Source organism: Channa argus, chromosome 1 (genome assembly GCF_033026475.1).
Source record: "Channa argus isolate prfri chromosome 1, Channa argus male v1.0, whole genome shotgun sequence".
In the NCBI taxonomy this organism is placed as follows: Eukaryota; Metazoa; Chordata; class Actinopteri; order Anabantiformes; family Channidae; genus Channa; species Channa argus.
The window spans coordinates 28,878,149-28,891,874 of record NC_090197.1 but is presented as its reverse complement, the minus strand read 5'-3'; the positions used below and the strand labels follow the sequence as shown (position 1 = coordinate 28,891,874).

The 13,726-nt window shown below is 38.7% G+C and overlaps 1 protein-coding gene across 1 annotated transcript in view; it reads right to left on the bottom strand.

Annotated features, from left to right (window-relative positions):
- slc30a6 (solute carrier family 30 member 6) overlaps positions 1-13,726 on the bottom strand; it is a 46,561-nt gene that overhangs the window by 20,893 nt on the left and 11,942 nt on the right. The window contains exons 5-7 of the mRNA XM_067512239.1: positions 3,781-3,823; positions 3,007-3,072; positions 1,422-1,502 (exon numbers count right to left, since the gene is read on the bottom strand). Coding sequence (XP_067368340.1) covers positions 1,422-1,502; positions 3,007-3,072; positions 3,781-3,823 — 190 coding nt within the window. The remainder of the gene's footprint in view (positions 1-1,421; positions 1,503-3,006; positions 3,073-3,780; positions 3,824-13,726) is intronic.

Below are 13,726 nucleotides of genomic sequence, written 5' to 3'. Positions count from 1 at the left end.
AAATTAAAAAGGAGAAGCGACAAATTTCTATAAATCCCTGACATCTACTGTCTATGTTTTGAAGTTTGTTTGTTGTCATTTGAACCCATTGATCAAGTCATTTTCAGCAGTCACCTCACCGCTGACTGAGCTTGGAACAGCAGTAGTGGTCCTATGGTTTTTGATGATTTATATGGTTTATGTTTTATAATTTGACAGATGCCTGCAGGCCAATCTCAGACCAATATTTCTGCTGCCATAGACCAAAGCAAAATAAATTTGAGTAAAAAAAAAAAAAAAAAAAAAACACGACTGCAGATGAAAGTGTTATAAGATGGACTACGCGCGCATGTGTGTTGTTAATCTGGTAATTCACCCCTCCCATACCTGAGAGCTGACCGCAAGACAACCCCACGCTGGGCCTGGAGGTGTGTGTTTGTGTGTGTACGACCCAGGTCCAGACAGTGACAGATCCAATCCCAGCCTTAAAAACTTGCACACACTTTCCTCCTGTTTAAGGTTAATTCAGAGAGTACCCCTTTCAAACTCCTCAGTGTTTTCAGATTGTGTGAGACAGGTTGCCAACAGATTTTAACACAATAGAACCAGACAAAACAAGTATGTGGTTACTTGTGCAACCACACGTTGCTGCATCTTAAATGAAATTTGCCTTCATTGTGACTTTAAAAGTTCATGTCTTAAGAGATTTTTTAAACTCAGAGCAGCCACTTTATCTGTTTTTCCATTTATAATTTTGTAAATTTAGCAAATAATAATTTTTGTATTTTATTAACCATGTATTATATTATTACTATAAACTTTTAAAAATGGTCTTAAGGGGTCTGGCAGATTACTAAATGACTGCACAAGAGTTGTAGTTTTTGTCTTGCAGACATTATTTGAGCACTGTTAAACTTTATTACAAGACAATAAAAACACAAAGCTGAACCGGTTATTGGATAATCTGGTTTTTAATAAATTAAAAAGTTTATTGTGGCATAGTCTGCGTGTGGATGTCACTTAAATGTCATGGGGTCCAATTATTGCATTTCCTAAGTAGTTTAATGCAAAAGTGGAGCTAAGACTGGAGGAAAGCATGCACCCTGTGTGGAGCAAAACAATGTAGTGTAATTAATAATGGAGGACAAAACAAAGACAAAAGAAAGAAACAGTTGGAAATATTTGGTGAAATATCAATTCTGTTGTTGTGCTGAGTCATGCTAAGGAAATAATTGAAATTTTAATCAAGAAAGACAGAGACATAGACATGTAGGGAAAAAACAAAGACAGACACAAACACAGACATGGGATGTTAGTGTGGCTAGAATGCTGACAAAGCCAAAACAATTTATTGCACATATTTTTTACTTCATCAACTGTCTGCGTGCATTGTGTGAGAATGAGTGAGTGTGTCTGTATGTGTGTCATGGAGACATACAAACCTCTCCTTTAGGATGAACAAGGCTCCCAGCTGGATCAGAACAGTGGAAGCAAAAACAGCCAGAACCTCCAGTCTTTCAAACCTGAACACAGAGAAAGACCTCATCATCCTCGAGGGACAAACCACCTCCAAACATCAGCTTTTTATCCCTGACACAAGAACACAAATATTCAAAAGAGACACAGCGTTCTTTTTTGGAGACCACCTCAATGCTACTAAGTAAGCAGAGCCTGGCAGTATAAATGGCTGATACCATCTAAGAAGAATTACAGTTCTCTGCAATTAGATTGCAACCACAAATACTCTAAATAGAGTTAGAAGGAAACAATCCTTGGGTGGATCAGATGATGGCAGCTGTACAAAGTGCACAGCTATCAAATTGCGGAATCATAAAAATTAACTAAAGATTATGAAAACCACTATTTTTCTAAACTTAGCAAAGATTGTGGTTTGCTGTGTCTAAAGTTACTTTTGCGCTTCTCATTTAACCAGTCCATAAAGTTTGAAAAAGTGTAAGAGCTGTGACAGTCTAAACACAACCGTAAAGAAGTTTAATGAGGCTGCAATTTAAAAAACCTCTTGTGATGTGATCCATAAAAAGGTATTTTGGCATTTTAGAAAATGTAATCATGTTGGAATGCAACCAACAAAACATATTGTTGGTTGCAGGATGCAACTGGAGAAGGACCATCCTCACTTTGTCAAATGTAGAAAATCTTGAAAGAAAGCTTGTTCTGCTTAAAGTAGCCCTCACTCTGCTGTTGTCTCTCTCCATCTCTCTCTCTCTCACACACTCACACACACACACACACACACACACACACAGAACTAGCTGTGTGATTGAGTTGGATGATAGTCATGTCTTCATGAGCTGATCCACCAATAGTAACAGAAGCTTTTCTGTTAATGCTACATCTGTGTTTACTGTGTGTGTGCGTATGTGTATTTGGGGGTGGGCAGTAAGTGAAAGCACATAAATAAACACAGATGGAGCTTTGACTAAAGTCTCAGACTGATGTATGTCAGTTTGGAATGTATTAAACGAACAGTATATGATGTAAATGTGAACCGACTGGATAACACATAACAGAAAAATGTTTTCCGATGCAACTTTCAGTACAAGGTGATTACTTTCAATTACAAAGACCATTATTAAAATATGTAAGTCTCTGCGTAAATGTAAATAAAGACAATACAACAATTTGCAAATTATTTGAAACATATTTTTGATTGGAAAAAGTACAAAAGCTTTTGGAAGCACAGTGTTGGCAACAAATTCAAAATAAGCCCAAATATTGTCCAAATGGGGTTTGTAAATGGGTTTCTTAGTGGTGTCATCAAGATGTGCATACATCTTTGAGTGAGAAAGCATCCTTAAATAACTGACAGAGGAGGTCCACTTTAAAGTATCTTTTTGTGGATAAAATTGTACAAATGACAATAGTAAAATAAGATTTATTTTCCCTTTTGCAGTCTAGTCAGAGCTTTGGATTAGGGCTGTGAATGGGTTTGCATTGAAGTTAGTCAGCTCAGAGGCTGGTCAAATTCACAGCATAATCTATCATGATGTATCGTGCTGAACTCACCCAAAGGAGTAGACCTGACTGGGTTTCTTCATAGTCACCCAGGAACTGATGAGACAGGTGATCAAACTGTGGGTCACAGGGAGGTGAAAGGAAGGAAAGGAAGAGTGATAGCAGGGAAAGAGAAAAATAAAGAGATTGATGGAAAGACGGAAGACACAGAAAGACAGAGAAAGGAAAGGGGCACACAAGAAGAGAGTCAGTGAGAAACAAAGAAGCAGAAACAGCATAGGTCAGCTAAAGTTCACTTTATGTTTTAAGCCATCTTTTATTCATTGTAATCTCAGAATTCATTTTTCATGAGTGACAATTTCTCACATCACAACAGCACAGCTCAGCTCAGCAAATTCAGCATTATCTCATATTTGATTCTGTTTCTCTAAATAAAAAATAAACTACACCTGGGTTGTCACATGTTTTTATAAGTAAAACAGCTATTTCTTACAGAAAATCGAGAAAGTTTTAGTTTGGCCTATAGTAGCTGAAATATGAACAAAAAACAATGAAAAATTCTCTAAAATACTCTGTTATTATAAAACAAGCAGTATTTAACATTAGTAGTGAAGAGATTAATGTAAAACAATCAATTATCATGAGATCTAATGCATTAATGCACTGATGCATAGTCAAAACTATGCTGACCATGTAAAAACTTCATTAAATGTTTTTTAAGGATAGAGTGGATTAAATTAAGTTTTTTTTTTAATCTTCATAAAGCTTTAAATGTAGAATATTTTGGGAAAAAAGCTGATAAGAGAAAAAAACAACAACACTCACCTAAAAAGGTCAAAGATGGTGAGGTACGTGTAGGCAGTTAAGGCTGAAAGGGTAAAACAGAGAAACAAAAGACTGTCAAAATTTAAAAGTATACTCATATGATTTTGACATGTAGTTAATTATACTTCGATTATATAAAAAGCCCAGTCAACATAAGGCAGTACAACTCAACAGCACCACAAACATGAGACACCACTTCTTTTAAACGGTTAAAACAGAGGATTTATGTTAGTGTTAGTTTGTGTCAATCTACATTAGTGAAGATCTGTAATACTATAAATTAATACAGAAATATAGGTATATACCTCTGTATGGCGTGTGGTGCAACAATAATGGTGCCACTCGTCTGAAATTTATTGTAAGTTAGCCAAAGGGTTTTTGCTGGTCACAGTACTGGCTTTATTTTTTTGCACTCTGTGAATCATCTAGAGATCAACATGCTTGCTAGCCTATAGCTAATCAGAAAACAAGCCAATAAACTAATCAGTTAACCCATCACTTCACCTGCCAGCTAGAGAGAGAGAGATTTCAACTAGGCTGTTTTAAATACTAACTGATAACCTGTCTGCCTGTCTGTCTGTCTGTCTTTCTTCCCATTTGTCTTAATGCTGGCCAACCAGCTTTCTGTAATTAGGCTCTGCTATGGGCGAATGAGGAGAGCGGATTAGAGGAGCTTTGTGTTGAGAGGAACATTTTGTTTCCCCAGCACTGGCGTCCATGTTGGCCAACCTGACACCATGTAATCCTGACAGAGAGCCCAGCGGCAAAGACCCAGAGAGACAGGCGAGCTGGGAGAGAGACAGATTGACAGCCAGGGAGAGAGAAAAAGAGGCTAAGAGAAAGACAGATAGATGGACTGAGAAATCAGTGCAGATAGACAGGCCGAGACGAAGAGGGGAGTGACAAGACAGATAGACAGGATGACGGACATGAAGACAGACAGGTGAACAGGCCGAAAGTGAATAAGTGAGAGACAATCTCTACCACTGGTGACAGAGTAACATGATGCAAGGTGGAGAACATCTGAAAGAGGCTCAAAGTAGGAACCAGAGAATAAACTACATTTTAGGTTAATCTTACTTTTGTCCTCCCTTTATTTCACTTGAAATACCTTTATATAATATTTTTGTTAACAATAATGTTAACAAATCCCAGGGATGGTAGTTTGATTCCCAGCTTCTTCTGTCAGATGTCAACATGTTGTTGAGCAAGACATTGAACCCAAATTAGTTGCTTCCTATGGGTCAAGCCAACTGCATTGCAGCTCCCCACTCAGTGTGTTAGTCTGCTTATGATTGGATGAATTAGTGTAAGCAGTGTAAAGAGCATTGTGTCCAATAAGGCAGAAAGGTTTTTTTTTTTAATATAAAAGCACAGACTATTTACCATTTCCATCTCTGACAAGATACAACAGACTAGCAGCTTTTGACAGATGCATACATTACACCGTGTTACTTAAATGTAAAATGTGCACACAAAGGCAAATAAGAAGACCAGAGGTATTATCCTTCCCAACGAACATCCAGAGTACCGAGAAATATCCAGTTAGATGATTGATTAGCTTGGTGATTACCATCTGTTGCACAAACATCTGGTACACAAAAATTAAAGAGAAAAAACATAATAAAGATTTATTAGCCTTCTTTTTAACTTAAGCACATTAGCAAGCCAACTACAGCTAACCTGCCAAGTTATATGGTTTCCAACGCTGAACTATTAGACTGATCATCGACACAGAGACAAGACGGGAGGACCAAAACAGTAAGACTTGGTAAAATGTAAACAAACATGCAATACTGAGGTCAACAAAAATATTAAAGGATGCATTTACCTCTTACCATAAGTTGATAACATAATTACTTTGACAGCTCTCTTTATAGTTGAATACTACAAAATTTGTAAAAAACGTGCCTTATTTTCAGCGATCTCAATTAATGCCCACATTTCCATAGGTCTGGCGTTCAATAAAGGATATTTAGCAACACAAACAACCAAAGCTATGTAGATGGGCTCAAGAGTGGCAAAGTCAATTGTCTAGGTGCCACAGCTAGTGAGCCACATACTGTATCTAATCGACAGCAACAGAAGAATAACAACAGATGACACAACTACAGGATGGTGTAAAGCGGCTTACAGAGAAATCTCCTACAGCATTGCAGAACGGTTTCTCTGCCTTGTTCCCAGATATTTACGCTCTGTGGAGACATGAAGTCACAAAACCCTTCACTGTCACATGGGTTGGACCACCACACCTTCATGTAAGTCTTCAGGGTCACATAAGTTAATGTGTTCTATGGTGTTCTTCTACACCCTGGAAGGGATGCATTGTAAATAGCTGATGAGTGGTGCCCTAGACAGTTGCCATGGAATGATACCTCATCTCACTATTGTAGTAATTTGAGCAGTATTTGCATTATCAGAACAAAAGTATCTCATAATTATCAACTAATTGACAATTCTATTTCTTAAATGCAGTAAAGTGACAGTAAAGTAAACTTTTTCCCCACTAAAATGTAGAAGACAACAGAAAGTCTCCAATTCACTGATTCAATTACTAGTTGAATTATTGTAATACCAAATATTATCCATAATGTTTAAAATGCACTTTTTCCCCACTGTGCCCTGTTGTTATACTAATATGTAGCAGCTGTTATATACAGGGATCAATGTGGTTTGGTGTCATCTCAACTTTGTTGGATTAAAAGCAGCAGACAATAAACGCAATAATAACACAAACGCTGACATCACAGTGACCCTGAAACAGGCCGGACCAAATCAATACTGAGGCTGAAATGTCCCTTCACTGTGCTCGTATGGGTTTACATATACACCACAAACCACACACACAGAACCCGATTTAGTTCCTTTATAAATCTCCTGCTTACAAACACTGACACCCAGAGGACGTGAGGATCTGATAGCAGAGCACCAAACAGAGCAGACGGGACATTACTCATCTGTAACACAGGAAAATGTGATACACACAGGACTACAAACACACAAAGTATATTGAAACCTGATAAAACTCACACATGAGACACATGTACATATCAACACATGGTCAAACAAGAAGACGCACATACACACACAGGCCCCAAAGGGCCTGGAGTCAATACCCAGAACCGAAAGAAGGTTTAAGATCCCTGTGTTTGTTTTCAGAAATGATCGATGGAGGAGAGGAAAGAGGAGACAGGACGATGTCCATCTTATACAAAATCTAGCTTTGTCATGTTGCCATTCCGTTATCTTTTACTGTCTTCCTTCTTCTGTTCCCACCAGTTTTGATTCATTTAAAAAGGGCAAATGACAGAACTAAACATGAAGGAAGGAGATTGGAGGAAAGGAGTGTATACAGATGTCTAATGGAAGGAAGGAAGGAAGGAAATAAGGAAGCAAGGGCAGATAAATGGGGAGAAATATGAGAAGGATGAATATTTAATGTAGTCTGCAGAGGAGCAGCCCAAACACACACAAACAGATACACACAGGCTATGAGCAGACTTAAGTTGAGGAAACTTTTATTTGCTAAAGGCAAATTCACATAGGCCTGTTTCACGTATGAAATTCAGCCTCAGACATTGTCCGGAGAAGCATTTCACACATGGAACATGGGTTGCTTTAAATTTTTCAGAAAATTCAGGACAGAGCAGCGAGACACACACACACACACACACACACACACACACACACACACACACACACACACACTGTACTGGGGGCTCAAAGGATGAAGTCTGGAAAATGTCAGCAGCGTCTCACATTTGCATTCAAGAGGCTATAGAAAGCATTTTCTGGCTCTCTTCTGTCCTGTTGACAGACACACTTACTGTCTGTCTGAGGACAGAGATGTTAAAGAGAGGACGGAATCTTTGTGAACTGATTAAAATTAAAAAGGTACCACTCACATATGTTTAAAGAGTAAATATTTTCTAACTCAAATTACTTTATTGTTATTTTTTTCTTTTTTAGAGAAGACTGCACACTCACCAGGACACACAAACCTACACACACCAAGGAACTGGATGTGCTAACCACAGCAAATAGCATCTTAGTGTGACTGGTTCCGGTAAACAGTAAACTGAGACCCAGGAGACAGATACACACACACACGGTGTGAGGTCAGCTCTTGTGTGCTGCAGATGTAAACTAAAAGCTTGTATCGAACGCCTTGACCGCTGTGGTGTGGACCATCCCTAGAGAGGAGGAAAGCAAACTGGACAGGGACAGGAGAGAGGAGGAAGAGATAGACCACAGAGAGACATTGGAAGATGGAATAATATAAGAGGAGGATGAGAAAGATGAAGAAGCTGGGAAAACTGCCCAGAGCTGATGCTGCAGAGGACTTAGTGAGAAACATGAGTGGACCTGAGAACTATGCGCGTGCACGTGCGCGCACACAAACACAAACACACACACACACACACCTGACAAACACTCGCTACGTGAAATGACTGATCACAACACTGTTTATTATTATTACCATGTAAACACATAGCAACCACACACATAAATGCACGAACACACACGCACGAATACATACACACAAAATGTTATCACAGCTTGTGTAACACTGTTTGTTGATCAGGTTTCGCCTGGTCATGTTAATAAATGGCTTTGCAAAGCGGTTCACACAAATTCAAGTAGAAACTAGTGGATATATTTGAGTAGTGGTTGCTTTCTAATTTATTGTCTGTTGCCCATAGCTGTGATAGGAGTGTGAACGATTGTCTCTCTGTGTATATGTCTCTCTGTGTTGGCCCTGACACAGACTGGAGACCTGTCCAGACCGTACCCCACCAGGGAGAGGCTTCAGTCCCAGTAACCATGAACAGGATCACCAGTTACAGATATTGGATGGAGTTAGCACAACTCACAATATAAGAACTCCTCCTAATCTCCTCCCTCAAAGATCAACACTTACAATGTGCCATAAACCACACTCCCCATCATCCAAACAGAAGAACTGATGTTTCTAGTGGTCAATTAATTAAAAGTTGCCTCTTCTCGTTATTCTGAGATTCATAGAATCCACAACACAACCAAAAACCTCAACCTAAAAGGTTTCTACAAACATACAGAACAGATATACAGAATACAGATACATAAAAAGAAACACGTCTACAAATGGTTCTCACACACACCCACAGAGGGGACCATGGCAACCACACAGTTTGTTATGCTTAGTTTGACAAGCAGCTTTTGTCGATATGAAACCAGACCAAAGCAAGGCTGTGTCCATTTATGAGATAACAAAGATACTTGTATTTCAACATGGGATTTAAAAGACATCTGGCAGTGATACGTTAAACCCAATACATTGATACCCACCCAGGCTTCAGGCCCCCTGTGCCCTGACCCTGTAATGATAATCAATGTAACATCATCTGTTAAGACAAAACAGATCTTGTGAAACTAAGCCTCAGTATGTTAAGGGTGCTACTGCTACTTTCAATAATTTCGGAGCAGAAAATTGGTCCTAACTGATAAAACCGTCCAAGCTATAGAAATAAAAGCATTTATTTTTACATTTTTGTCCAAATCTCCACTCCAATAGTGGTGAGAGCTGAGGTTAAATGATAGCTTCAGACTTTATGTAAATTAAAATTCAATTTTGTTGTTCAAAAACTAATAAAGTTTAACTTCCTTTTTCTAACCTGGGTGAATCTGGTGTTACTTTATTTAGTACTAATTTTGCTGTCACTGCCTCCTTTGTTGAGGTTCAGGGAAACACGAAATTGTCTTGAATATAGAGATTTCAGTCAAAGCATTTTTAGTGCTTATCTAAGTCAGAACGAATGTCAATGTGAGATAGAAACGTTTGGAATACGTTGTAAGGCTACGACTATATGAAGAATACATAAACCTAAACGGATTTGTTTAAATACATATAACAGTAACCATTTACAAAGTGGTGAAGGTCTTTTATTAATGGTGCTCAACAGTATTATACATTAATTTGTATGAAATTGTATAAAATAAATTGAATAACCATTGTGGACTGTTGGTTAGAATTAAAAACATATAATTTCAAGTTTTGTTTCCCATTAAAATGTTTTTTTTTCCACAAATTTTTTAAGAATTTTAAAGAAAAAAAACAATGAAAACAACTCACAGCAAAGGGTTTTGCTGTGGATTTTCCCTTTAAAGGTGTGATTCCCATGGCAGCAGAATTACAGACATCAGTGTGTTTAGGTCATCCAGTCATACTGAGAGCAAAGCAGATATTGTGGTTGTTTGGGGAGAAGGGGAAGATGCTCATTTGCGCAAGCACACACACACACACACACACACACACACACCCACACACACACACACACACACAAAGTACTGAAGGCCCCGTGGGAGGGGCTGCTTCACCAGCTGTGTTCTGACACACAGGAACACTGGGGGCCTGGGGACAACACTCACACAGAGTTCATATCACATATGCACACTCAACCATCTCTGTAAGAAAAACAAACAAACTCATAGATATGCACACAAACACGGAACCAAAGCACAACCTGACACCACAATTAAAAAGAACTTATTTAACTTAAAAACTGCTAATTTACTGATGTATCTCCATCAGAATCACCACTGGTGATGGTGGATTTTTAAGTCATCCTTTTTGTCCTGATCTCTCTTGCAGCTGTCACACCAACACACACACACACACACACACACACACACACACACACACACACACACACACACACACACTTTCTCTTATCACAATATACATGTTAAGTAAAGGGTGACTTGTATACAGTTAAGTTATAAGGAACAACTTTAGAAGAACAGCAAAAGGAGAGGAGGAGATTATGATGATCATGAGAAGGACAATGTGTGTTTATTCGTCTGTGGAACAGACACTTGACCTGGTTTGTCAGTGCTGCTCTGGGCCGAAAAACAGCTGGATACATGCACGCTGGGAATAAACACACTTATTCAAAGGGATTTACACACAGGCACATAAAAAGTTTCACTAGAGCTGGCTGATAATTCTACATTATTATAAAATCTAGTAAAAAATGCTTCTGGTGAACTTTTTTTTTTACTGACATTACTGTAAAATATCTTTCAGGCTTGTCAAATCTAAACATGCAGCTGGTTACAAGGGGCCACAGAATAAAGTCCACTGCTTCATTTTGCACACATCACACTTTTGAGTTTGTCAAGCCTCTTATGAACTTGGGAGAATATCTGGAGAATCAGGTCTACACATTCTTTATTTAGAGTTGCTCTTTAACACAAAAAGTACGTTAGAGACATTGCAGTGTTTTCTTTACACTAAATGTATGATCATACGTGACCAAGTCTCATGCCGTTCTAAGATTATGTTTATTTAACACCCTTTCAATGTCTGCCTATGCTGACAGACAAATTTTTGGTACCTATCAGGTTAGCCATTGTTGTTGTCATCTTTGTATGCATGAGTGTTCTTCGCCATTAGGTGTTTGTATTTGCAGGATGACAGTACAAAAACATAATTTTAAAACATTTTTAGTGGATCTGTGGATCATTTTAAATCATTTTTTAAATTCATGTTCAAGAATTACGGAAAGTGTAGAATAGAGGCAATTTATGGCTTCAGTCTGGGCATGAGAAAATGTGCAGTCCGTCCATCCATCCATCCATCCATTAGCAGCAGATAGAGGAGGAGACAGGAAGGTGGGGTCAGGTGAACAAGTGTTAGGAGACAGACAGAACTGAGTGACAGTGAGAGATTGAATGTGAAAGACAGAGGTGAGGTGTGTGTTTCAGATAGATAGGTTTAAGTGAGACAAAGAGGTGTGTGTTGAGGTGGGGAAAAAAGAAAACAGACAGAAGGATGTACAGAAAGAGAAAGATTCCCAAATTGGTACTTTGTGTGTGTGTTTGTATCTGTCTGGTGAGACAAAAAGCTGATGTCTTTACTTTGTAAAAAGCTGAAAGCTGATCCAGTCATCCACTGCATAATATGATATGAGACGACTAGACTTACTGCACGAACACGAACACACACACACACACACACACACACACACACACACACAGTTCTGTAGAATCATCATCAGCTTATGTTTCAGCAACAGTGCAACGACTTTGCTGCTCTGGTCCCTGGTCAGCAGCACCATTTAATATAGCTTTTTTCTTTCTTTCATGCTGAACACTCAGCTTCACTTCTGCTGAGTTGTGGGGTAGTTCAAAGGGTGATATTTTGTCACACTTTCAGGTCGCAGTTCTGAATAATATAATATTGGTGTTACACTTTTATTTGGGTTAGAATAAAATAACTGTTAGGCTGTTCCATTATTTGCCACAGTTTCACATATTTTTCCAGTGCATGTTGGTCAGTTGGAAAATCTGCACATCCAATGGCTCAAGTGCATTTGTGCTCTTAGTTTAAATGAATCATAACCCAGATAGACGCCTGTCCCACCTCCCACACACACCCACACGTACACCCCTGTTGACCACTCTGCAAATCTAACACCATGTTCTGGAGCAACTGTCACATGCAAACCCTTATGTACATAATGTTCATAACTGCCTTCTGCTGCAGGGATAAATGCATAGACACACACACGTTGGTCTCTTTATTGTTGTGAGGACACTCATTGAATAATGCTTTCCCTAGACCCCCAATCTATGCCAAACCACAATCCGTATTCTAAGGCCTCAAACATGGGACTTGTCTCCGTGTTTTTGGGAACCACAGTTGGGGCCAGGCTCTAACTTAAACCCTAAAACCAATCTAAACTGAACAACAAGTGAAAAACTAACCTTTGACAACACAGCCATAGAAAGTCACAAACACACAGCTTACAGTCTGGACTCATGGTCAACTTGTTTGCAAACATATGCACACTGACAGACACTTTGCTGATATAGAGAATGTGAAGTAGATGTCACACTGTGTTAACTGTTAGAGGACAAGGGGGCCATCTTGTGAGATTTCCTCTGCCTTTCTGTTGGGGAGTTGGAGTCTGATGCGATTCTGAAATGTGATGTCACAGAAGGATAAATGCTGCTGCTACAGTAGATCAATTAAGGAGCTGCCCTACATTTGCAAATATGACTGTGTTTGAATGAGCTGATCTTGTATTGAGCCACTGGAAATCTGTTAAAGCATTTAAGTACCAATGCATCTTTATTTCATTTTAATTTCTCCAGTTAGTCAATTTCCTTTCTCTTCATCTCTTCCCATTTCCATAAAATTAAAAAAAAATTTTAGCCAAACATTATATGTGCAGGTAACACATTGTAACCAGTAGCAGGCACAGGTGCACAGAGCATACAGATCACAAGATGGTGTCCACATCCTCCAGCAGTTAAAACAGTTTGATGCAAATGAATACTAATATAAAAATAACAATATATAACAGAATTTTAACTCCACATAATCGTTCATTTATGATATTAAATTTAGCAAAAAATTCCCTATTTAATTCGGCTTCAGTACTTTTTTTTTTCCAGTGCATGTCGGTGAATTGGAACTGTTAATGCGTGGTGAAAATGTGTACACCAAATGCCTACAGTGCATTTCCGCCTCTAGTTTAAATGAAGCATAAACCACAGAAGTCTGTCCACACTGTCACTCTCTCACTTTCTCTCTCTCAGACTTACACACATACACACTCACACTCAAACTAGTAATTAACTAGTATTAAACTAGTAAAGAGGAGGAAGAAGCTTATGTTATAGACCAGCTGGTCTTATATTGTATGTACTGTACAAGTCTGTGCTCTACTGCAGGGACATGTGCATGGAAAAAACAAACAAGCAAAAAAAAATAAAAAATAAACAGTGCTCTGGCCCTTGGAGCTTGACACAAATGACGTAACAGACATACACTACCACACACACTTACCCTTTGACATGGTGTTGAGGTCTCATTTTACAATATAGCAGTATAGACTCCATACATGCTGGGGCTGTGAGGTGGTTGACCCCTAGTTGACCTATGAAGCTGCTGAGAGAT